The sequence below is a fragment of the Artemia sp. Qi Xiang Cuo genome, chromosome 13 (genome assembly GCF_049724085.1).
Source record: "Artemia sp. Qi Xiang Cuo chromosome 13, ASM4972408v1, whole genome shotgun sequence".
NCBI classification, from domain to species: domain Eukaryota; kingdom Metazoa; phylum Arthropoda; class Branchiopoda; order Anostraca; family Artemiidae; genus Artemia; species Artemia sp. Qi Xiang Cuo.
The window spans coordinates 32,846,113-32,873,900 of NC_142806.1; the positions used below are offsets into that span (position 1 = coordinate 32,846,113).

General features: G+C 37.0%; 1 protein-coding gene across 1 annotated transcript in view; it reads left to right on the forward strand.

Annotated features, from left to right (window-relative positions):
* LOC148945205 (uncharacterized) overlaps positions 1-27,788 on the forward strand; it is a 149,826-nt gene that overhangs the window by 109,538 nt on the left and 12,500 nt on the right. Inside the window, exons 9-10 of the mRNA XM_089098604.1 lie at positions 3,389-3,517; positions 19,580-19,691. Of these exons, the coding sequence (XP_088954730.1) occupies positions 3,389-3,517; positions 19,580-19,691 (241 nt within the window). The remainder of the gene's footprint in view (positions 1-3,388; positions 3,518-19,579; positions 19,692-27,788) is intronic.

Below are 27,788 nucleotides of genomic sequence, written 5' to 3' on the forward strand. Positions count from 1 at the left end.
TTCAAAGGGCTACTGCTCTTTTTAATAGTCGAAAGTGATTGGAGGGCAACTAACCCCCCTCTTACGCCCACCTTTTTCCCAAACACATCCAATCAAAATTTTGAAATATCTATTTCGTTCAACGTAGTCGAAAGTTCTGGAGGTCTTTGAGGATGGTGACCCCCCCCCATAGGCCTCGGGGCAAGGGTTGTAAGTTATGCCCTGGGAGCATATAAGGTTTTCGTTGAAAGCTTTGTCGTAGAAACTTCAAAAAGGGCTCATTCGATTGGAAATTGAAATGGCTAGTGCCCTTTTTGATAGTCGAAAGTGATTGGAGGGCAACTAACCCCCGTCTCACGCCCACTCTTTCCTCAAACACATCCACCAGTTAAAATTTTGAGATAGACATTTTTTTAAACGTAGTTGAAAGGTCTGAAAATTATGTCTTTGAGGATGACACTCCCCCCACAGCCCTCAGGGCAAAGGTTGTAAGTTATGCCCTGGGGGCATATAAGGTTTTTACAGAAAGTGTTGTCGTAAAAACTTCAATAAGGGCTCACTCGATTGGAAATTGAAAGGGCTAGTGCCTTTTTTAATAGTCGAAAGTGATTGGAGAGCAACTAACCCCCCTCTGACGCCCACCATTTCCCCAAACACTTCCAATCAAAATTTTGAGATAGACATTTTGTTCAACGTAGCTGATTTTCAGATAGAAATTATGTCTTTCAGGAGGACACTCCCCTCAGAGCCCTCAAGGCAAGGGTTTTAAGTTAGGCCCAGGGGGCATATAAGGTTTTTATAGAAAGTGTTGTCGTAGCAACTTCAAAAAAAGATCGTTTGATTGAAAATTGAAAGGGCTAGTGCTTTTTTTAATAGTCGAAAGTGATTGGAGAGCAACTAACACCCCTGTCATGCCCACCATTTCCCCAAGCACATCCGATTAAAATTTTAAGATAGGCATTTTTTTCAACGTACTTGGAAGTTCTGGAAATTATGTCTTTGAGGATGACAAACCCCCAAACCCCTCAGGGCAAGGGTTGTAAGTTATGCCCTGGGGGCATATAAGGTTTTTATGGAAAGCGTTTTCGTATAAACTTCAAAAAGGGCTCATTCGATTGGAAATTGAAAGGGCTAGTGCCCTTTTTAATAGTCGAAAGTGATAGGAGGGCAGCTAACCCCCCTCTCCCGCCCACCATTTCCCCAAAAGCATCCAATCAAAATTTTGAGATAGCCATTTTGTTCAACGTATTTGAAAGATATGGAAATTATTTTTTTGAGGATGACACCTCCCCCCCCCACAGCCTTCAGGGCAAAGGTTGTAAGTTATGCCCTGGGGGCATATAAGGTTTTTATAGAAAATGTTATTGTAGAAACTTCAAAAAGAGCTCATTCAATTGGGAATTTAAAGGGCTAGTGCCCTTTTTAATAGGCTACTCGAAACTGATTGGAGGCCAACTAACCCCCCTCTCAGGCCCACCTTTTTCCCAAACACATGCAATCAAAATTTTGAGATAGCCATTTTTATCAACGTAGTTAAATGTTCTGAATATTATGTCTTTGAGGATGGATGTAAGTTAAGAGTTGTAAGTTATATCCTGGGGACATACAGGGTTTTTATTGAAAGTGGTGTCATATAAACTTCGGAGGGGACACATTGGATTGGTAGTCAGACGCTTTAGTGCTCTTTTTAGGAGTCAAAGTGATCAGAGGGCAGCTACTCCTCCCCCCTACACACACGTCGTATTGTCCCGGAAAGCTTCTAATGGAAATTTTGAGATAGCCATTCTATTCAAAATAGTCAAAATATTATATAATAAGGCTTTTGGGGTTGAAACAAACCCCAGAGATTAGGGGCAAGGGTTGTAAGTTAAGCCCAAGGGGTATTTAAGGTTTTATGGAAGGGATGGTTGTTTCACTTCAGAAGAGGCTCAGTCTTTCTCCCTGAAAAAGGCTTTGTCGATATAAAACGAACAGACATTAATCAAAAAACTTTTTGCACAAAATAAGTTTTTCAAAAAAAAAGTAAAGAATTCCATTACACCAAAAAAATTCTTTTAAATATTTTCACTTTTATAAATTTAAGAAATCAAAAATTAATTAAGATTTTAAGGAATAAATATCAGCATATGTATATTAAACTGACAATGTACATTTTTTCTGTAAAATCCTTTTAACTTTTTCAGTAAAGTACAAATTATTTTCTGGCTGTTAGAAAGCATAGGGTTTAGAACCCTACTCAGATTAATATCTGCTCGTTTTGAGTTTGACTTATTTTAATTTCTGTTTGTTTTGAATTTCATTTATTTATTGATACTGATTTGTGGTAGTTGTATGCTTAGTAGATTATTTGATTCTATTTTTGTACATTTTTGGTTAAATGGAGTTCTTTACTTTTTTTTTGAAAAACTTATTTTGTGCAAAAAGTTTTTCTGATGAATATTAGAAAAAATCAAGGTAAAACGAACGGGATAAATTAAATGGAGAAAGAAACCAGATACTTCGGTGATTGCCTCCGCCAAGCCGTCTGGACTGGTAAGAATGTGCCAAGAAAAGTAAATAAAATAACAACCTTCAAACCCCCTCAAAAAGGATTTAACATATACGGAAAATCAATAAAAGAAGACAAAAACTCAAAAGACCAAAGAAAACACAAAATGGCTATTTCTTTAAAACAAAAGCAAAAATCAGACTGTATCCAAAGAATAATTGAAAAATGTCCTTTCAAAGTGTAAATTGAGCACGAATTTTAACTTTTTTCTATATTATTTAGCACTTTTTTTTTCTATATCTGGTTTCACTGGCAGAAAATCTACCTCATTGGAACCTTTGATTTTTCGCATATCATCTAGTTGCTTTTAATTTGCGTAAGGGCCATGTTAAAGTGCCCAAGATCCGATTTTGAGGGATTCATTCAAGTTCCCTATAAACATGTTGATTTTAGAACTATTGATTACTTGTTTAGTAGGGGTGGGGGAGGGGGAGGAGTAAGATTTTTTTCCCGAAGAAGTGCAATAATAGTTGTTTTGTGTTTTTGGGTTAGCATTATAAACTGTTTTGCTTTTTCGTGAGCCATTTGTTAATAAAAAAAAAAGAAGAAAAACATTCGACTAAATTGAATTATACACAGCGTTTGATTGGTTTGTTTTCACCATTTGTGGCAAAATGGACGAGGCTGAACGAAGCTAAACTAATATCATCGAAGCGAGTCTTCAAGGTCTTTAAGGATAACCTGTAGAGGTGGTATTAATTAAATATTGCCGTTCCAGCCTGTAGTCAAATGGGCAGGATTCAGAAATGAGAACTAAAGGCTTAATAATTTGGTTCTCATCTGAGCCCTGGAAATTTCTAAGGTTTAGTAATCTAGCATAATCATAAAAAGAAGCTATTTATTTCGTTATTAATTTTATAGATAATACATCGAGATTTGGCGGCTCGAAATGTCCTAATTGACCATAAAAAAGTGGCGAAAGTGGCAGATTTTGGACTGTCAAGGAGCATTAAAGACACTGGTAGTGAAATATATGAACAGAGGTCAAAGGTAAAGTTAATTTCCTCTCATATTATTATGCTCAATTAAGTTTAATGGCTACCACTATATACCACCACATCAGTGGTGGTATATAGACCTTCCACCCTCCCCAAAAAAAGAAACTGCCATATTTTTTAGATATCCCATAGTATTACTATAATCTCCCTGTTTCAACTATTTGACATATCCATTCCCCGCTCCGCCTTGTGAAATGATTGTGTTCTTGCGTGCCTAGGCATAACAAATCCGTTGGCTGCTAACTCAGTAGAACATTAAGCCTTAGATAAGAAACCAAAGCTCCCTTATCCTGAAATTTTAACTAAGGTGTCTATATGGCATGAAATTCTAAAGCAGAACAGTGTAAAAAAAATTCAAATTTTTCGCGCTAAGAATAGATGTAACTACACCATTCTGCCTGAATTTGTTGTTCTGATTAGGGTCTTTTCGGTCCTGTCTACTTACCCTAGAATTTGTATGTCGGAAAATGTTCGGACCTTTTTGGGGTCCCATTCAAAAGTTTTCTTTCATCCCCCTCCTTTCCCCCTATAGTATCTGGAAAAGCATCTTAACTTCATTCCCTAAGTCGTTCCCGAGGTATTGCAATATACTGTTTCGATAAACCTGTATACACATAGTGTTTGTTTGTTTATTTCTTCCCCCTTCCCCGTTGAAATATGTAGCCCACTTTACCCTCCTCAACATACACGGAAAATCTCAACTCTTTCCGCTACGCCAACCTCGAGATATTGCACATAATTTGAAAATCGGGTGAATATGACGTCGTTTGATTTACGCTTGTCGTTTGATTGCGCATTTCGGGTACGCCTGTCGTTTCCATTAGTGGAGTCCGGGAATCTTGGGCAAGCGCACGATCTCCAAGAGCTCCAATGTAATCGAACAAACAGAACCAAGTAACGAACTGTAAGGAGCGATGCGGCTCAATAGTAACCACAACTCTAAGAAAGAGAGTCTTGATAACAATAGATACATCAAAAGAATTGCATTTTGATTCTTATTCAAGATATGTAAAATTAATCAAATTTAATGTTACCCATTAAAAGTTACGAGTATGAGAAAATATGCCCAGTTTTGAAAAAGGAGGTAAACACCCCCCAAAACATCAAGAGATCTTAATGAAAATGACGCCCTTGGATTCAGCATACCAGAGACCCCTATTGTAGAGGTTTTAAGCTCCTATGTACGAAAATGTTGAATTTTGCATTGTTTACCGTAAGAAAGATCACGCATGCGTGTTTATTTGTTTGTTTGTTTTTTTCCCCTAGGGGTGATCGTACCGAACCAGCGATCATAGGAGATCGAGAGAGGGCTCATTTTATCGAAAATCAAAAGTTCTAGTGCCCTTTTTAATTGAAGAAAAATATTGGAGGGGAGCTAGCCTCCCTCCCACGCTCATATTTTCCCCAAAGTCGCCCTATCAAAATTTTGAGATGGCCATTTTTTTCAGCATAGTCGAAAAATCTAATAACTATGCTTTGAGGACGCCTTGACCCTCATCCCCACAGTCCCTGAGGGAAGGGCTGCAAGCTATGGACTTTGGCCATTGTGTACATATAGTGTTGGGTTTTGGGAAGTATACAGCCATTTTTCAGGGGGGATTTTTCTGGTCGAAGGGGGAGGTTACGTGGGAGGATCTTTCTACGGGGGAATTTTTGTGCGGGAGGGAAATTTCCCATGGAAGGGAACCGGATTTCCCAGCATTATTTAAAAAACGATCAGAAACTAAATAAAAAAAAAGTGTTTTCAACAGAAAGTAAGGAGCATCATTAAAACTTAAAACGAACAGAAATTATTGCGTGTATAAGGGGGGTCGCCTGTTCTAAATACCTCAGTCTTTACGCTAAAGTTTTTTTTTGAAGTTTTGACAGAGTATTATTCTAATTAAACGGTCTTTGTGATTCAGGAGTCATTCTTAAATAACTGGAACAAAAAATCAAACTTCCAAACAGTTCGTGGTTGCGAACTGTAAGTAAGGAGCGACCCGGGTCAATAGTAACCGAAACTCTAAAAAACGGGATTTTGATACCAATAGACACATCAAAAGAATCAAATTTTTATGCCGATTTCAAATATATAAGTTTCTTCAAGTTTAGTCTTACCCCTCAAAAATTATGCGCCTGAGAAAATTTGCCTTATTTTCGAAAAAAGGGAGAAAATACCCCTAAAAGTCATAGAACTTTAATGAAAATCACACCATCAAATCCAGCGTATCAGAGAACCCTAATGTAGAGGTTTCAAGCTCCTATCTGCAAAATATGGAATTTTGTTTTTTTTTTTTGTCAGAAGAAAGATCACGGATGCGTATTTATTTGTTTTTTTTTATGGTTTCCCAGTGGTCCTAGAATATTGCAGGAGGGCTCATTCAAACGGAAATTCAAAGTTCTAGTGCATTTTTTAAGTGACAAAAATGGAGGGTAACTAGGCCCCTTCCCACGCTTTTTTTCATTACCAAAGTCACCCGATCAAATTTTTGAGATAACCATTTTGTTCAGCATGGTCGAAAAATATAATAACCATGTCTGTGATGATGACTTGATCTCCCACAGTTCCCGGGGGAAGGGCTGCAAGAACTTTGCCCAATGTTTACATATAGTATTGGTTTTTGGGAAGTATACAATCGTTTTCCTGGGGGATTTTTTCTGGTAGTGGGGGTGGTGGGTCGGGGGTTACGTGGGAGTATATTTCCATGGAGGAAGTTTCCAAGGGGGTTACGTTCAGGGGAAAGGGACATTGCTATGAAGGGGGTGCCGAATTTCCCAGCTTTATTAAAAAAAAAACGATCAAAAATTAAATAAAAAAAGCAAGTTTTCAACTGAAAACTTTTCAACATCAAAACTTAAAAACGAACAGAAACCATTACGTATATGATTGGGTTCACCCCCTAATCAATACCTCACTCTTTACGCTAAAGTTTTCTTAGTACTTTCATAAGAGCTATTCATTCTAATTAATGGTCTTTGTGATTAAGGGGTCATTCTTAAAGAATTGGAAAAAAATTAAAACTTAGCGTAAAGAGCGAGGTATTGACTAGGGGTTGAACCCCCTATTATGCGTAATAAAAATATACGAAAAAAGAAGTTCGTTACTTAAGTTAATTCGCAAGTTACGTATATTTATTACCAATAAAAACATTCGTAAATAAAATTAAACAACTTTTGAGGAAGCCATTTAGACAAAAAAAAAGTAAAATTAATATGTAAATTTTGCTTTAGTTATTCATGTACGGTGAGCCAAAATCAAAACCTGCATTAATTCAAGAACATTCAGAAATTAAACAAAAAAACAAGGTTTTTAAACTGAAAGTAAGGAGCGCCAATAAAACTTAAAGCGAACAGAAATTATTCTGTTCCCTTTTTTTATTTATTCATCTAAAACCAATCTGTGATCAATGGGTAATTTACATAATTTAGGGCTATTATCTCTGAGGTAATGGGGATGATATCAACTGTGGATGCATACTTATTAGACCTTTCGATATTTCTGAACAAAATAATTATCTCAAAGTTTGGTCGGATATCATAGGGCCTATGGGGGGGGGGAGGCATGGGGTGTCAGGGAAGAGCAAAGGAGGAAGGTTGATTGCCGTACAATCACTTTTGACCCTTAAAATTGGCACTAATCGAATGAGCCCCATTCAAAATTTCCACGGATCAATAAATGAGCCTCTGTTTTTTTTCGGGGGGGGGGGCGTGACCTATATTATTTTCCATATTGGGCTCCAATCGGTACAAGGACTTACGGCTGTAGGTTTCAAACGAATCTGACACAAAAAGTTCCAGCTCAATGAAGCAAAATGTTTCGCTCCATTTCCGGGCCCCCATAGCCCCTCTCTCCCTCTAAAAACAAAATGTCTTCTCCTTTAGACCAAGAAGCCGATCTATGACTGTTTCAATTCAATCATACACCCAAAATCAAACAAGCACTCTTTTTTCTGTTATAAAACCTATATGTAAACAACTGGCAATTTGTATTATTTACAGCCCTCGACCCAGGTGCTTTGGGGGGGGGGAGGGGGTCATGTTATACTTGAAGACATATTTAAAGGGCCTTTTGACAATTCTTAATCAAATGGTTTTTTCGAAATTTTTAACGGGTTTTAGGGGGGTTATGAAGGGGTCAGGTTACAAAAAAAAAACGGCATGTAAGGAGGTTTGTTCCCCTCCAATCCTTTCGATTCTTAAAAATTGAACTCTAACCTTGGTTTATATTCGAATGAGCTCCCTCCGAAGTTTATACAACCACCTTGTTCATACAAAGTGGTCGAGAAAAAATTACGCTGAAGACATAAGGCTATCTATTTGGGCAGCGTTAAGGAGCTGCCTCTGAAAGATTTTTTTTTTTAAGAATCGTTAAATAGTTTAAAAGAGAAAAGAAGCCAAAATACAAAAATATCGCATTTTAAAGATAAGAGAAAACAGCGGATTATGTATTTTACGCCTACTCAAGGACTGGCAATATCGTCATGACGACAACATTCTAGATGATCGACTCTTTGCTATCTTTGAAAAACATTAAGTTAGATAGATGAAACCTTCAACAATGAATCCAGGGCCTAAACTATACACTGAGGAGGTGTTTTCAAGCTACTATTTCTACTTTTTCCTGATCACTTTTCCTACTGGTTCCGTGGAGGGGGAGAATGTGGAAGCAGCAGGGACGCCAATTGACAAAAAAAGGGGAGCTGTTGAATTTTTTTTTTATAAAGATTCAAAATATTTATTTTTTTTCAAAATGAGGGGGCGGAATCTTTTGTTCTTTAAATTTCTTCTAAGAAAGTACCAAAAAGTTTTTTTTTCCAAAATACAGGGGGGGGGGCAGGGGGAGGGGGAATGGCCCCCGTCCGTTTTCCTAATTGAGAAACTTAGGAGATGTGTACTTTAAAAGGCCTTCCACAAACACAATCTCGGTTCTCTATTTACCTAACTCAATTGATGTTGAAAATAGCGAAAAAAACACTATTTTACTCCTAACAAGAAACCGCAAATACCGATTTCAAAAAATGTCAAAAAAAATTTTGATGGCCAAACACACTTGTACATACAGGTAGTCGAATTATCCCCCCCCCCTCCCCAAAAAATAATGTGATGCACACGACCCCTACCCCGAACCCTTAAAAAAAGAAAAATCATGACCTAAAAATATACTTTGTTCGGGTTGTGAGTTTTGAACCCTTCCATTAGGGCCAGACCTGTGTGAGCTGGGCCAAAGAATCTTGTCTCTTTAATTTTTGGGCACTGTTTCTCGTGTTGTTGCTCGAGGATAGGCCACACCCTGAAACAGACTTCACAAAACCTTGTAATATTGACCTTACATTAGTGCATGTGGTTCATGTTTCTTTGAATATTTTTTAGCTTAAAAGTAAATATTTTCTATTGTCTATTTCACACAGTAGTGATTTGTGCAGTTTAATGCTGCAATTATCTCGTTTTTCATCACAGCAATTATGTTTGCGATTTGTTAGTAGAGTATTTATCTAGCTGTTTATCAATTAAATATACTTTTTTCTTACTATATATAATTATGCATATTTTAACAGCCTCAAATATCATGTTGTTACATAAGTAGAATGAGTTTTCATTACTATTCATTATGTCCTGGCAAAATGTTTTTATTTTGAAATGATTATTTGGCAGTATAAAAGAAAAAGTTAGGCTAACGAAGCTGTTATTTCTAAGGAAGGGATTGACGTTATTAATAATTTTGACCTTCTTTGGATTAAGTTTTTTTGGCAATTTAATTAACCTGCCTAATTCTGATTAATTGTTAACCTCAATGCACCGCGGCAGTCTGTATTGTAAGATTGCTTCCGTATGCACAAACCACAAGCAAACAAGTGAGATAATTGAAATTTCCTCTCAGATATACTTATTCTATTATTGGTAACTTTTCTTTGTCACCATGGATACAAAAGCAGCAAACTCTTGGATTTTATTGTCTCAACGGACCTATCCCATGACTTAATGGATACTCCAATTTTAAAATAGTCAAAAAAGCTGATAAGAGGTATCATTTATGAATTATTTGAAACCACCAGAAGCGGTTCTGGCATCTTTGGTGCCCGGGTAAAAATCTTGATTTCCCCCCCTCCTGTCTCCCAAAATTTCAAAAAATCAGGCCAAATAAAAAAAAAATCATTTATTGACAAAATTTTCCATTTATTTAAATCTGACTTGTCTTCTTTAGAATGTACAAAATTATTAATTGTATCGTCCCAATTGATTGATTGGTTATAATTTTTCGCGTTCTATGTTCATTAACACTAAATTATTTAGTCGCCCCTGGTCCATAATCGATCTTACTATGGCCCATAGTCAATTTGACCTTTCTTAATAATTGACGTTAGTGCTGCCCCTCCCCCCTCCCAGCACCGAAGAAGTGACGACACCGGGGAAAAAGTCGAAAAATTGGCGTGCATCTCGAGTTAATGGGGTCACGACAGAGATGCTGGAGACATCCCTTAGACCCTGCATAAATGTTTGGACTGCTCTCCTAGTGGTCATCTGGAATAACAAAAAAGTCCCTAAATATTGGACCATACTGGTCAAACTCTTCAAGAAGGGCGATGTGCTAATCTGTGACAACTGGAAGGGCATTAACTTAACGTCTATGCCTAATAAAATATTAGCCACAGTCATATTTAAACGCCTATGAATAGCCCTAGACTCACATCTCAGGGAAGAGTAACATGGCTTTCGACTTGGTAGGTCTGGTTCTGATCTTATTTTGTTCTTAGACCAATGTTTGAACAGTCTGTGGAATGGGACAAAATAAAATATACATGATCTTAATTAATTTTGAAAAGGCACTCGATTCTGTTGATCGAAAGGTTTTATGACGATTTTGGAGTACCTGATAAACTAGTCCAAATGACAGTCGCACTCTATGAAGATAGTGAATGGTATGTGCGCACAGAAAGTCAGGATACGCGTTTCTTCAAGATAATGTCTGGTGTCAAACAGCGATTTGTCCTATCCCTGTTTTTTATTGTTATGGACTAAAAGGCAGTCTTCGGCTCTGGAGTGAAGATTTGCAGTCGACAGATCTCTGACTGGACTTCGCTGACGACGTTGTTCTCGTTGAAGAAGCGGAACAGTGACTGCAGCTGCTACTCGACGCCATAGGTAGAAAGGCCAAAAAAGTGGGGTTTACGGTGAATGTCCGTAAGACAAAGAGCATGGCTACATCTGGCTCTCCGCTGAAACTGAAATTGAACGATTATAATGGTGAAATAGCTAACGAAATCAAGAGGAGGATCCAATTGAACAATCAATGAATTTAAGCGCTTCGGGAGTTGGATTGATTATAATGACGAAAAAGCCAACGAAATCAAGAGGAGGATTGGACAAGCTACATAGGCTTTTAATAAGTTGAAACCAATCCAGTGCAGTTAGAAATACTCTATGCGCTTGAAGCTCTGCCTCATTAATAGTAATGTGTTGTCCATTCTTCTCTATGCAAGTGAATGCTGGAAACTAAATGTCCAACTGGAAAAATGCGTCCTAGCCGTTGAAAACATGTTCCTTAGAAGAATACTGAACATATAATGGCAGGAAAAGGTTGCGAACATAGAAGTTTGCCGGCGAACCGACCAACCATTAGCTACTGACCTTCTGAAACGTAGGATATGGACTATCTTGACCACGTTCTTCTTATGCCAGAGGATTGACTTCCATGTGCATTTTATGTGTGTGCCCTAAATAGAGGCGTAAAAGAGGTCGACCAAGATACACCATGTGACGGCAGTATGAACAGGATCTGAGTAGAAAAGATATGTTTCTTCAATCACAGTGGGAGGACGTCAGGGCTGCAGCTCAGCTCCGTGATGTCTGGTGACTTTTCGTAGACGTCCTATGTGCCATTCCTAGCTCTGGAAGATCTAAGGTCCAGGGTCAATGGTGTGACTCCGTAAGCTCAGCCGGAGTCAACCCAGCTCTAAATGGGTACCTGGAGAAATCTGGGGGGAAAAACGGGAAGCGTCGGATAATTTGTGCCCAACCACGCATTGCACTCCCGGCCGAAGACATCGAATCAGGAGATCGGTACCTGCGCAACACAGACCATTGGTCAGCATGCGAAAAAGTTTAAAAAGAATATATACTAAGAATATACTCAATGTAATAAAGATTAGCAGTCCAGAACTCTTTATCAATGTTATAAGTACAAAATCTAGCCATCGTGCATTGCTCTGTTATCTAGTTTTTGAAAATTGCGCTTGAAATTCTTCAGCGATTTTCTCCAACAATTGTCTTCACAATTGTCTCCAGTCCAACAGTTGTCTTCACTGAAACGGCACTCGGCCGAATTTGCCTGAAAAAGCCATAATGAAGACAGGCCTTTAAACTGTAGTGAGATTTCCATATTTTGGTCTTTTTCCTTTTTTTTAATCTTTGTCCGTACGTTTTGCCACTTTTTCTTATTTATTGACATATAGCTTTATATTATTTTTTTTTAGGATCTAAATCATCGCTATATTTTAGTTTTATTGCTACTCCCTTTTATTTTCAAGAAACGGTGATGAAGGTGTGGGAAAAATGAAAATTTCGGATTCAATTTGCTTACACTTACTGGCAACTGCACCCTCTACTTTATTTTAATAAAAGTAAAATTTCAAAAGTTACAACATGATTATAACTGTTAGATTGTTTATTTGATTATTTGATTTAACATGTATTTTTTTAAGATCTAGGGGGCCAAACTTGTCTTTATTTTAAAATATATTTGAAAATACCAAAAAAGACGTTTTTCAATGAAAATTCCACCAAAAAAGGTACTTTCCAGTGTAGGGAGGGAGGAATCTGGGGGAGGGGAAGGGACAAAATCTGGAACAGTGCTCATGTTGCCTGCACCCTCCAATGGGCGCCAATGATGAACAAAAACAATTAAGAATCCAGCTATTCAACAATTTCACAAGAGCCTTTTCACTAAATATCAACATCAGATCACTGAGCCTTCTGTCGCTGTTGACCTTAACTAGGTTTTAATTAGGAAGTAATCCAGGGTTTTTTCCCGGGGTCATAAGTAGTGAAGACTGTTCGTTTTGAGATATAACTTTAGAATGCTAGGCTCCTTTTCGTCTGGTGGCCATGTTGTCATATGAAATTGTCATTCAACTGGCAACCTTACTGCAATCGTTAATAATATTTGATAGACAACTCTTACACTTGTCAACACCCCTTCATCCCCGTATTGCACAATTAATTCTAACACATCTATAGGTTTCATTAAGGAAATGTTTCGGTGTTGAATTGTTTTTTTTTATATCTTGGAGTTCGTGGAACAACTGAATGGGATCTAAATCATCGCTATATTTTACTTTTATTGCTACTCCCTTTTATTTTCAAGAAATGGTGATGAAGGTGTGGGAAAAATGAAAATTTCGGATTCAATTTGCTTACATTTACTGCAAACTGCGCCCTCTACTTTATTTTAATAAAATAAATAAAATTTCAAAAGTTACAACATGATTATAAGTGATAGATTGTTTATTTGATTATTATTTATTTGGAAACTACAGAGAAAAGGGAAATTTAGGGGAGTAGTCGGCCGAGAGGCCTCTTCAGTACGTGGTTGTCTGTATAATTTGGCTTATATGGACTTTTAAAAACAAGCGGGTGCAAAGAATATTAGCTGGAGAATGTCATGCTTAATTGAATTACAATGACAACTTATTTCTTATACTAATCCTTTTTTTTACCTTGATTTATGAAAAAAAAATTTTAAGAAAGTTTTTAGAGAAAAGTAAAGAGCCGTATTAAATCCTGAAATGATTAGAAAATAAGTCATATAATGATTGAAAGCTAAAATGAGCAAAAATTACCTCAAATAAGAGCGGGACTACCACTCTTCTGCGAAGGGCCAGAGCGCAATAACAATAATATATTTGAAGCCTCTATACATACAAAAATGCACTAAGAGGAGTATAAAATAAAAAACGAAAAAGAAACATACATAATAAAAAATACTTATCATTGCGAACACTAAAAATACACTAACAATGGCTCACAAACGATTAATACAACCCAACGGAAAATCAACGACTGATTCAGATCGCTGTCTGAATCTGCCTACAAATACACCTGTCTTACCAAATATCTCAAAACTCTGTAACGTTTGAAGATATAATTACTTCGAGGCCAAATAGGAACATGGAGAAAATACTTACAAAATTTGAAAAAGACAGACTGAATTTGTTGGCGTTCCTACGTGGTAAAAGAAAATTCCATAATGGCACCAGAAAAAGACGATGGGGGGGGGACACGAGTAATAAAGCCGACCAAGCGTATTCTTTTCTATGTGTCCTTTAACTCTAGAGAGAAGTCCATAAGACTTTCTAAACTTCTCTCTCAACACAATGATTGTTAGTGACCGTGATGCTCTAATCGAGGTCCTGAATGCAAGTCCGAGGTGACTCGCGTTTACTGATGGCTCGATAAAAAAATGTGGTATTCTGTGGGTTACACAGTGGAGGCATTGCTAAATATTGCAGGACTTAACTTTGAGCCCTATTTTGCTCCGCGACGCACAGAAATTCAGCTGCTATAAGGATTTTTTACGCGGACACGTGTCAAATAGTTTTGAAGCCATTGCCACAGAGAGACACAAATAAATGGATTTACCCCGCTCCTCAAAAGTGATGAAATAGCTTGCGAGTGTAGGACTGAATCAAATACCTTAGAAATATCTATTGCACAAACATGTAAAGGTTTCTTCATTCTCTCATGCCTCTCCAAAATAGACATGAAAACTGCATGTGCATTCCCAAAGCCAAGACCAACGCGAGAACCAAACTGATGATCACACCTAATCGAGATATTTAAGAGAAAAATCTTTTCAAAGAGTTTTGCAATAACCGAACAAACTGTAATTGGACTATAGGAATCACAAGATGTGGGTCCTTATTCTTTTTGGGACACACGTCACGATGCCCTCGCATAGTGCAGTCGGTACAAGTTGTTGCGCAATACAAGCTTGGAAAAGTAACACCATATGTCCAACTAGTGTCGTGCTACCGTAAATCAGATCTTCAGGTTGCAATCCGTCAGAACCAGGAGCTTTACCTTTCTTAAGGAGACGATTAACATAAGAACTGACGCTGGCGTGATAGAAAGAAGATTTCGGCTATGGTCTAGCAGAGAAAAATAGTGATGGAGAATCTGCCGAAAAGTTGGGTCTAGTGGTGGAGGGTTATCAGAGAATAACGAGGAGAAGTGTATTTCCCAAGAAGTTACATCAATAGGTTTAGAATGTGAACAAAACGAAGAAGTGAACTTTGATACTTTGCTCCACAGTAACTTCAGATTATTTCAGATATCGCGAGACAGAATGGATACCTACCTTCTCTTGAAGAGTGATACAGCTTTCCGGTACTCTTTTTCGGTCAACTTGGGGATCCCAAAAATTAAATCCGATCTGGGATGATCATACACCCATATCTTAAACAATAACTTGTGACGGTTCTCTGCAAGTTGTAGCTGTGGGTCATCACTCCACCCATTTTCCGTGTACCAATTCTAATTCTCTCAGATGGTACTGCCGTTGAGGCGACTACTTTAATCAAATGAGTAATCTCGATTGCAAGATAGCAATCTAGATCCCGGCTGTTGTTATTCAGTGTTGTAGATTGAAGATGAAATGGAATTTTTATTTTAAACAGCATAGAACACAAAACACTTTGTTACAGTAGTGTATCAATGTCGTGCCAATGCACCTTGCGAAACCACTGAGGCTATTGATCGATTTGTGGCATAAACAAATTTATAAAAAACTGCAAATGTAAGTAGTCACTTGCTAACATATCATCAGATACGTCAACAATAATACTCTGAAGTTCCAGGATATTCAAGAGGACAAAATCAAGATCGGATGCAGAATCAGAATGGTGAACGTAAAAGAAAGATTTGGACTTATAAAGCAAACAGTCGAGTCGCTTGGCATATGAAGAAAGGAGCAACTGTGTAAAAGGTGGAGCAGTATTTCTTGATGTCTGAGTTGAAGTCACCACATTGGAATAGTGATTTATTTTCTGACTTAATTTAACGCAGTAATTTTGACAGGGACGCACAAGCTAACGTATATTATCGACTAAATGTAGAAATTACAATAATTAGTTGGCATATTAACGCACAAACGAGAAATATACTACTTAAATGAACTGCGAGGTATAGATCTCTAGATTCAAAACTACTACATCTTACCTCTTTAATGACAGCAACTAATAAGCCACCAGATGGGCGACCAGCAGTAGTTTTAGCAGGTCTAATAAAAAAAAATGGTCAGATGAAACTTCTAGCATTGAAGAGTTATTCACATTAAGCAAGTGTTCAGCTAAATAGACAATATCACACAATAGGTTATCAAGAGTTCTTAGCTTCACCCTGACGCCATTAATATTCTTAAAAAAAAACAGGAACCATTTCACTCGGACTATTAACACGCACGGTTTATAGTTGTATTTCTAACATCAGACCCTCAAGCAGGTAGGTGTTTCTTGGCCTCTGAACACAACAGACTGTTGATTTGTTGATCGCCACCACAGTTGGCACTGGTAAAGGACTGCACCTGACAGCTCCTGTCACGGTTCGTATGTTTACCGAATAGACGAAAAATCAGGCACAAAGAATATCATCTAATGAATGCCATACTTACTGAGTCATCATGCAAACTTATTTCTTATGTAACACATATAATTTAGCTTCTTTTTTTTTCATACTGTTTTCTCTGAGGAATGATTAATTTTTCAAATACTGTTGAGTTTTAATCTCTTTCGGTCCCGTCTCACCACAAACAATGTTGTTTCGCAGAGCAATTTGCACGACTTTTAAATTTTGGTGTTGTATCTTCTGAAAAATACAAAGGAGAGTGAAAATGAAATCGGATTGTCTCAGTTGGTTTAGTAAGAAATTTTAAGAAAAAGACTTCCATATGCAGTTTTAACAACTTTTAAAGTGATCGACAAATTTAAAAAAGAAACGTGGGTGAAAAATTAGAAAAAAATAAGCTAAAAACAAATGGCACCGAACAGTTTACGAAGGCATAGATTTTCTGTGAAATTGTGGTTATCTTGGGAATCAACAAGTTCTTAATGATTGGATTTCACGGACAAAGAACGTCGCCATATACTCAAATCTAACGAATCAGTTGCAATTATTTATTTTCGCGGTTCAACGAGGCAACACTGTCGGAAGTATGGTATTATACTAAGATAGGCTATTCATAATTTTGAAGCAACCAAAAGAAATTTTTAGAAAACCACGATTTTCAGATATGAATTAACCTACGATAGACCAGGGGAAATGAAAATTAATTCCAGGGGGAATGGGGAATGAAATTGAGAATTGATGAAGAGCCTGTAAAAAGGTCGAAATAAATAAACCAGAACATTTCAGGTGCTTATGTAGAATCATTATGGATTATAAAAGGAGTCGATTTTTCTTTAAGTGGTGAGAATGGGAGCTCTGAGTAGGGGCTTGGTAGGCAGAGTTAAATTGTTTTTGATGTGACCTACTGATGTGATGAGCTGCTCTAGTAGTTATGTCTCTATTTTACTGTGAATGTCCGAAATCTGGTTAATGTTGACATTCACTGGTGAATGTCTAAAATTCCTTTTTCTCTACTTGGATTCAATTAGCTTTGCAAATCAGCTTTTGCAGTGTTATGCAAGCTTTAATGGTAAAAGTTAAAGTTAGGTTAAATTGGGTTATAAATCTCAGAAATTGGTTAAAAATCTAACCCAACTTCACCCAATCTAACCTGTCACCATCAAACCTTGCATAAAGCTGAAAATGTTGACTGGCAGCGCTGTCTAAATCCAAGGAGAAAAAAAGGTATTTCGGACATTCACCGGTGAATGTTGACGTTCACCAGATTCAGACATTCACGGTAATTTATATATAGGACTTAATAGTATGTGTTTTTTTCTCGTCCAAATGCTGACACTCTCGGTATCAGGAGCTGCGTTTGTCGACTAGTCAAAGAGTTGTGCATACATATACTAACAAGGTTGCCCTGATCAGAAAATATGACTTAATAGGTGGCTATGTTTAAACCCTCATTTGAATTGTTCGGGGAAAAAAAATGGTTTTCGTGCAATATAAAAGATCGCCCCTGAAAATTTGGAAAGTATTTACCTTAGAAATTAAAATGGCAATATCAATCAAGTCAGTCTTGGGCAAGTATAGCTGCAATGTAAGAACACTATCATTTTGTAAATAGTGGGAGAGGGGACTTATTTTATAGGTTACATATCTGTGTTTAGTAGGTTTGAAAAAAATTCGATTAATTCCAAGAGTTTTGATTGCAATCTTTTTTCTCTCTGTTCTGTTTTTGTAAATCTGCGGTGATTCGTTACAGCATTAGTCTTTCAAACAGATCATGGAAAAGAACTGCAAGGATGCGACTCAATAGTAACCAAAACTCTTAAGAAACATGGTCGTGATAACAATAGTTACATCAAAAGAATTGAATTTTGATGCTTATTCAAAATATACAAAATTCATCAAGTTTAATGGTAACCATCAAAAGTGAAGAGCCTGAGAAAATTTTCCAAATTTTTGAAATGGGGGACACCCTGAAAACTTCATTTGGTCTTAATGAAAATCAAACCATCAGATTCAGCATATCTGAGAACCCGTATGTAGAGGTTTCAAGGTCCTGCACAGAAATATGTGGAATTTGCATTTTTTTTTTTTTTTTTTTTTTTTTTTTTTTTTTTTTTTTTTTTTTTTGCCAGAACCAGTGAACATCAGGAGAGGTGAAGATGCCAGAACCAGATCCTAGAAGATCAGGAGAGGGCTCGTTTGATCGAAAATCAAAATTTCAGTGCTCTTTTTAAGTGACCAAATATATTGAAGGGCAGCTAGCCTCCCTCCCATACCCCTTTTTCTCAAAGTCATCCGATCAAAATTTTTAGATAGCGATTTTGCTCAGAATAGTTGAAAGATCTAATAATAATATCTTTGAGGATGACTTGCCCCCCCCCCACAGCCCCAAATAGCTTGCAGCCCCACAGGCTGCAAGCTATGAACTTAGCCCATTGTTTACATATAGTGTTTGATAATGGGAAATATACAGTTTGTTTGGGGGGGATTTTCTGGCGGGGAGGGGGTTACGTGAGAGGATGTTTCCTTGGAGGAGTTTTCCTGGGAAGGGAATTTTCCATGGAGGGGAGCTGGATATCTCGGCGTTATTTGAAAAAAAAAGATAAAAAGTTAAATAAAAAAACGAGTTTTTTTTCAAATGAAAGTAATGAGCAACATTAAAACTTAAAATGAACAGAAATTATTACGTATGTAAGGGGGGTTGCTCCCTCCTGTACCTCGCTGTTTACGCTAAATGTTTTTTGAGAGCTGTTAAAAAAAAGCCTATTATTCTAATTAAACGAATGTTTTAGGAGTCGTTCTTAAATAGTTGGAACAAAAAGTCAAAGTTTAGCGTAAAGAGCGAAGTACTGAGAAGGGGGCAACCCCCCTGATGTATGTAATAATATCTTCTCGTTTGTAGTATTAGTGCTGCTCCTTACTTTCAGTTGAAAAAAAAACTTTTTTTTAATCTAATTTTAATTAGTGAATTAGGAGCGATCGGCAGTAATTATCGGTGTAAATATCTACCACTTTCTTCGTTCTTTGTCATGTTGTCGTTCTTCATTCTTTGTCAAGTCTAGCCTGCTCAGTCATAAGGTAATTTTGCATTTGTAAATCTTCTTCTGTAGGGAAGAAATTTAATCCAACTTCGCAGTCTAAAGGAAGGTGTGGGGATCCCATGTCAAGGGAGTTTTGTCGGGCTCCAAAAATTCTTGAAAAACTGCTATATAAGGTTTTCTTTATGTTGACTACCTCCTCCCACCCTAGACTGAAATTTTAGCTTCTCCCCTTTTTAAGCCCCCTGCACAATTGCTAGCATTTAGAGAATAGAAATTCTAGTGAATGGACTGCTACATCACTATAGCAGACCTAACCAACTTTCAAAATTGTCAAAATTAATATTACAAAAAGAAGGTGTAAGTGACAATATTAAATGCAAAATACAAATTATAAGTATTTTTGATGTTTATTGCAGGGTGCTTTACCCATCCGATGGATGCCTCCTGAATCCCTATCTCAGAGTGTCTTCACCAAAAAATCTGATGTTTGGAGTTTCGGAGTCTTCGCCTGGGAGGTGATTACTTTAGGTAAGTAAAACATGGTATAAATCGTATTTAAAGCAGTGTATGATACTATTTCATGAGGAACCGTACGTAAACCCCCTGATTTTTTTTATATCTTATTAACAATTCATCGCATCAAAAATCCGCTTGAGGCCACAACAGCAGCGTAAGGCTCGTGTCAGTCCATTCTTCTTCTGGCTTCACTGACATTTGATGGTCATTCGGAGTTTTTTTTTTTCTACTCTTTTTATCGCTTCTTAAAGAACCCATGCGCGCCCAGGCGCGTAGTAATAAAACCTCGTAAGTTGCTGAAAAGACCTTTCCACAGTTTCTCAAATGCCTTTTAATTTTACGTTAATCTTTATGAATATTCATTATCTGTTGTGCTCTAAAACTAAAAAATAATGTGAGGCAACCTTCAATTCATTAGTATGACTGCTATTGTTCAAGAAATGATAAAATTTCTTTCAATAAATCCAATTCAATTAAAATTTAATGTAAGAATGAATTCTCCAAGCTTTTCCTTGCTCAATTTCACAGCGATTTATTATTTTTCTTGAAAACGATGGCCTAATTGAAAAAAAAACTTATTGCTTTTGTGACAAGAAGAACAGAGGGGTAACGAAGGTTTTTGCAAAAAACTAATTGAACGTTTAGCCCTCTTTTTTGTCAAAGACTTTGGAAATAACAAATCTTGTCAACAAGCTTTCGATGAATTTTAATCCATTTTAAATTCTATCTATTCACCAACTAAAAAAGTCATGGAAAAGGAAAGCATCTATTTGATATGATTTAGATCATTATTTCGAGTGGGGGGGGGGGAGTTACTTTGAGGTCACAGACGTGTTTTGTCAGGTTTCTAGATGTCCTTCTTGAAGATAATGTTACTACTACTAACAAGTCACTGCAGCACCAAACTACCTGAGGTCAATACAGCTACGCCTCCATCACAATCGTCCTCCATCACAATCTATTCAAAGCCTCTCTCTTTACTCCCTCCCAAGAAGTTCTGATTTCCTTCAAATCTTTCCTTACAACATCCTCCTACTCCAGTCGGGGGCGGCCTACTTTTCGTTTGGCCCTAGACGTTTACCCGACAGGGACAATCTTAGGCAATCCTTTATCCGCAGAACGTGTCCTAGCCGACTTAACTTTTCTCTCATTATAGCCCTAAAAGTGGGATTTGACCCTTTTTTTCGTACAGCTAACTGTCTGAGATACGGTCAGTGAGTCGGGTACCCAAAACGATCCGTATTCAATTTCTCTGGAAAACATTTAGGGAAATCCTCCTCCATTTTTCGGAACGACCATGCTTTGGAACATACTTGACCACTGTCATCCCTGTAGACTTATCTTCCTATTCTTGCAAACTTTTTTCAACTGTGAAAAAAAACACTCTGGGCCTTGGCTATTCTACTTTTAACATCTTAACTAATAATTAATTTAAAAACCTTTTCCACAAAACGAATTTTTCAAAGAAAAGTAAAGAGCTCCATTAAACCAAAAATTAGCAGAAACAAAGTCAAACAGAAATTACAATAAATAAGCGTGTCAAACTCAAAACAAGTAGAAATCAACACGAGTAGGGCTGACACCTCCCATGCCTCGGCCAGAACATAATTTGTACTTTGCTGAAAAAAAAAACATATGAACCTGGATTGTCAGTTTAATATGCATTTGCTGATATTTATTCCTGAAAGTCTTAATAATCTTTTATTTATTAAAGTAAAAAAAAAATGAAAACATTTAAAATGTATTTTGTTTTCTGTAAAGTGCAAATATTGTTCTGGTCTTTAGAAGGCATGGCGGTTGTCAGTCCTATTCATGTTAATTAAAGAAAATTTTCTTAAATTGTAAGAGCAGAAGTAATAATAGCAGTAACCCCGAAAGTCTCAACTTTAATACCCCCAGTCGTTCTTCAGATATTGCTGAGATGTCTTGTTGACAGCCAACATTCACACAGTGGCTTTTAGTTTAGTTTTAAGAAACATTTAGCTTTAAAGATAAATGGGTAAGTTGCATAACTGTGGGGGGGGGTCGACATACCCAATATCCCTAGAGACATAGTTACTGGACCGTCCTACTATACTGAACAAAATGGATATTTTAAAATTATTATTGGATGTGTTGAGAAATTGCCTTGGGAGGAGGGCTGCTTGCCCTTCAACATGTTTTGACTCTTAAAAAGGCACTAGAACTTTTAATTTCCAATCCAATTAGCTCCTTCAAAAGTTTTAATGATATTGCTAGCTATTATAGAGCGGCGCTGCCTATTTGTATTGCTTATATATCCTTTTGAAACCCTCCCCTCAGTTCAACACTCACTTCTATATTCTGTGAAAGCCTCAACTGAATAGGCCTACCCTTTGTCTTTGTGGAAAGTGAAGGTGAACATGCATACCTTTCTCAGTAAGATATACTATATGTAAACAATGAACGAATTGCCTGGCTATATGTAAATATAGCCCTTGCCCTGAGGGCTGTGGGGTGATTGACATCCCCGAAAGAATAATTACTGGATCCTACCCCTTCCCCCCCCCAATCACTTTTGACTATTAAAAAGGGCACTATAACTTACAATTTCCCATCAAATGAGCTCCATCCGAAGTTTATACGATCACCCTAACTTACGATCCTTGGTCCATGGCTCTGCGGGGCTGTGTCAACTTCGAAGGCCATGTTCTATAATCTTTGGACTATTTTGAACAAAATGGCTGTCTCAAAATTTCTATCGGATGCATTTGTGGAAAAGAGGACGTGGGATGGCTCTTTGCCCTCAGATTACTGTTGACTCGTAAAAAGGGCAGTAGATTTTCTGGCTTCCAATTGAATGAGCCCCCTCAGAAGTCTATACGACCACGCTTTCCATAAAAACCTTATATGTTAATAATGGGCAATTAGTATAACTTATAGCCCTTGCCCTCATGGTTGTGGGGGGATGTTCTCATCCTCAAAGACATAATTACTGGATCTTTCAACGATGCTGAGGAAAATGGCTATCTCAAATTTTGATTGGAAGTGTTTGGGGAAATGAAGGGCGTGGGGTGGCTGGTTGCCCACCATTCACTTTCATGTGTAAAAATGGCACTAGAGCTTTCCATTTCCAGTCGAATGAGTCCCGTTCGAAGTTGTTTTGACAACTTCTATACGAAGTCCCCTGGTCGGAAAGAAAATAAACCAAAAAAACGAAAAATAAATAAATAATACATTGTGCCCACATTGTTCTTTACTTAGGCAGTGCTATTGCGCTGCCTAGGATAATGCCTAGGTAAGTGAAGCTGTCTATTTCATGGATCCTCTCTTTACCGAACGTCACCTCTTCACCTTCACTTAGTTCTGTTCTTAACGACTTAGTCTTCTTAATATTAATTTTCAAACCCATTCTTGCACTCAACTCGCAAAACATAAAACAATTCGATCATTGCGCTAAAAGTTTCATCTAGGATGCTTACGTTATTCAGAAATGTCTAAATAAAATATTTCTTCTTCATTAAAATGCTCGGTTGTTATTCCTGGAGTGGAAAAAATCAATGACAAAACCTGTTCTCAGGCTTCGGAATTTGTATTTACTATCGTGTCCTAAATTTATTCTAAATACCTTCGTAGTCTGTTGCTATCTTGTTTTTCAAATCAGCTTCAACATGGTTCTCCTGCCAATCTTCCAAGTCTCCACAATTCGGATTCGTTTCTAGTTTTAAAGACCTCCACCGTAAGGTTGAGTTTTAGGTCTCTATATTCGTGTAGAAGCATGATTTATAGCCCTTGGCCCAAGGACTGTGGGGGGTTGTCTCCCCAAAGACATAATTACTGGTCCTTTCAACTATGTTGAAGAAAATGACTATCTGAAAATTTTGATTTGGATATGTTTGGGGAAATTATGACCGTGGTGGGGGGGGGGTGGATGCCGTCCAATCACTTTCGACCCTTAAAAGGGCACTAGAACTTTCAATTTCCAATCGAATGAGCACCTTTCGAAGATTCTACGACAAATCCTGCTGTACGAAGTGCCCTAGTAAAAAAAAAAAAAAAAAAAAAAAAAAAAAAAAAAAAAAAAAAAAAAACCAATCCGGTCTCATCCGGTTTGGGCCAAAACTGGATCCAAAGAATCCGGTTTTGGATAGTTTGAAAATTATGAAGTTCCTAGGGGAGCATCACATTTCCGCCAGTGTTGCCGAATAACCAGAAGGAACTCAGTTCCTTCTAATATTAAAGTACCAAGGACATAAAAATTAAAACATATTTTTGCCCCGTTGACCTACCTTAGGTCTATTCATACCTGAAAACGGCGATTTTGGAAGGTTTTTGGATTTTTTCAAAATTATGAAGTTTCTAAGGCGGCAGCACATTTTATCAGTTTTGTTGCATTGAGCTGTGAAACGCATAAGCGAAACTTATTTAAATTTGACAACACTTTTTGTCCATGAAAATTGAAATATTAACAATCTTTTGATTCCCAAAGAAGACTGTATTTTCAAAGGAAAGCTATACCTTAAAAAGCTGTTCGGTGTCATATGTTTTTGACTTTTTTCTGCTTTTTCACCCACGTTTCTTTTCTTCCCCCCTTTGTTTATTTGGCCCCTGCTGCTACCAAAAACTACATAACTGCAAAAGTATATGTGTTTAAATGAAAATGCTAAATCTTGAAATCTACAAAAATGTTAAATAATTCTGTAACTTTAAATTGTTTGAATTTGTATTTATCTCAATACAAAACATTGAACAATTCTCAGCCCTAATTAGTGCAAGAAATGGTTCTTTTTTGCTACATATTCCCAGGATTTAAACTAGTGGTTAAAAATTTATTCTTCTAACAAGTATAATTCTGAGTCACTGTTTTGCTTTGCTTGGTGCTTGAGTAAGAGGAGACACGACAAAACCAACTTACCAGTTTATGCCTTTTCTATAGTTCCAGTCTTGATGTCAGTACTAAATTAACTATGCAGAGAAAAACTTAATTTGCGAGAATTCAAGGGACTAGGCTTGGCTAAAACGGCGACAGTGCCAAATCATAGGTAGCACATTCTTCTGAACCTTTGTGCAAAAGTGCCCCTGGAAAACTATGTCAAATGAATATTATTTTCTCAATTAATGCATTGTTTTCGGAATAGACGAGGTAGCAAAATATAATGCTTCATTGGAATTACTAGCTGCAATGAGTCAAATTCGCAATTCAAGTAAAAAAAAACAAAAAACAATTAGATGCTGCACAAACAAACTTATATATATATATATGATATATATATATATATATATATATATATATATATATATATATATATATATATATATATATATATATATATATATATATATATATATATATATATATATATATATATATATATATATATATATATATATATATATGTATATATGTATATATGTATATATCAAGGCCGTATCCAGGGGGGTTACCCGGTTTGAACCCTCCCCCCCCCCCGAAATTTTTGACCGAGTCGAAAGTAAGTCGAAAATTAGTAAAACCTAGGTAAAAATCAGTAAAATTAGTCGAAAACTGAGTCAAAAATTAGTAAACCCCCCCCCCGAAAAAAATCCTGGATCCGCCCTATATATATATATATATATATATATATATATATATATATATATATATATATATATATATATATATATATATATATATATATATATATATTTGCCTTTTTCATTTCGAAAAGAAATCAATCGGATTCGTTTTCTCATTTCCAGGAAACCAGTTGTATTGAAATGTTATCCTTTTCTGAATGATCCATTCAATGCATATTATGTAGTTTATCATATTAATTTCCTTTTTAGTATTGCTGCCACTGTTTTTATTGTTCTTAAAAACATTAAGGTGTATCATTTTTACTATTTTGGTTTATTATCCTAATGTCCTTGAATTGTTTTTAATTTCATGGAAATATTGGATTCTATTGTTGTCATTAATGTTATCGTTTACGCATCTCTTAGCAATTATTTTATGATTATTGCCACTTCTTAACAATAGGCCCAACTAAGGTTCAAGAGATAAATAATTAAATCCTGTCATTCTATGATGCTTCGATCATATACTTAAAATTGACCGTCACATTCGTTTTAAAAACTATTTTCAAAATCAACAGAATAGCGTTAACTAATTAAAGAGTAATGTGTAACCTTTGCATTCCCCCCCCAGAGGGGTCATTATATAGAACAGATAATCGTGGATAGTTGAGCAATGAAATTATCAGAGCTAGCGTCTATTTTACTGGGAGAAATCCACCGAAGAGAACATGTCACCTATGTAACCCCTTGTACCCAACCCACCCTTCCATATTGCAATTGACCAAAATATAATTACGGCCATTTTTATCAGAACGATTGAAGGATCCAAAAAAGGCCTCTTTCCAGGGACGTGCGCTGGGCCTACATTTTCCTTAAACTCTGGAGCTGGAGGACATCTTACGCAATTTATAAAATATTTTTTTATTATCCGTCACCCCCGAAAAAAATCCTGCCATGCGTGCCTGGTTCCATGCGGACCTGAAAACCCAGGGTTCAGGGCTCCGGTTTATGTTTCATATTCCCTACATCAACCCAGAATGATCATGAGTCACAAGAAGCACAATAAGCTTAGATTTGTGAGTTTTGGGATGAGGAGAGAGAAGGGGTACAAGGGTTTCACTTTCTGGCCATTCCATCATACAGGTTTCAAATCTGTGTAAGACTCTGATAAAGTTTTAAGCTGTAACTTGTCCATATTTCTATTAAAACTTATCTACGAAGCCTCTTGTTTTATATTGGCTATGAAACATAAACCGGAGCCCTGAACCCTGGGTTTTCATGTCCGCATGGAACCAGGCACGCATGGCAGGATTTTTTTCGGGGGTTTCTATAAAAACTTATCTACGAAGCCTCTTGTTTTGAAACATAAAACAAGAGGCTTCGTAGATAAGTTTTAATAGAAATATGGACAAGTTACAGCTTAAAACTTTATCAGAGTCGTACACGGATTTAAAACCGGATTTGCGCATATCAAACAGTTCGTGGTAACGAACTGTAAGTAAGGAGCGACCCGGCTCAATGGTAACCGAAACTCTAGAAAACGGGTTTTTGATACCAATAGATATATCAAAAGACTCAGATTTCAATGCTGATTTCAAATATATAACTTTCATCAAGTTTAGTGCTACCCATAAAAAGTTAGGCGCCTGAGAAAATTTGACTGATTTTTAAAAAAAGGGAGAAAGACACCCTAAAAGTTGTAGAACCTTCATGAAAATCACACCCTCCTATTCCGCGTATCAGAGACCCCTACTGCCGAGGTGTCAAGCTCCTATCTCCAAAAATGTGGAATTTTACATTTTTTGCCAGAAGAAAGATCACGGGTGCGTGTTTATTTGTTTGTTTTTTTGTTTGTTTTTTTTTCCGGGGGTGATCGTATCGACCCAGTGGTCCTAGAATATCGTGGGAGGGCTCATTTGAATGAAAATTAAAAATTCTAGTGCCCTTTTTAAGTGACCAAAAAAAATGGAGGGCAACTAGGCCCCCTCCCACGCTTATTTTTTTCCCAAAGTCACCCGATCAAAATTTTGAGATAGCCATTTTGTTCAGCATGGTCTAAAATATGATAAATATGTCTTTTAGGATGACTTAATCCCCCGAAGCTCCCAGAGGGAGGGCTAAAAGTTATGAACTTTACCCAATGTTAACATATAGTATTGGTTATTGGGAAGTATACAGAAGTTTTCAGGAGGTTTTTTTTCTGGTAGTGGGAGGGAAGGATGGGTCGGTGGGTATGTTGGAGGATCTGTTCATGATGGAAGTTTTCAGGGGGGAAGGGAAATTGCCATGAAGGGGGCGCCGGACTTGCCAGCATTATTTATTGGTTATTGGAAAGTATACAACCATTTTCAGGAAGGATTTTTTATGGAGGGGGGGGGGGCTAGAGGAGGGGGTTCCTCTGGAGAATATGTCAGTGGAGGCTGTGTCTGTGGGGGCAGGGACAGTTATATGAAGGGCGCGCCGGATTTCCAAGCATTATTTAAAAAACGATCAGAAATTAAATAAAAAAAACAAGTTTTTTCAACTGAAATGTAAGAAGCAATATTAGAACTTAAAACGAACAGAAATTATAACGTATGTGAGGGGGCTCTCCCC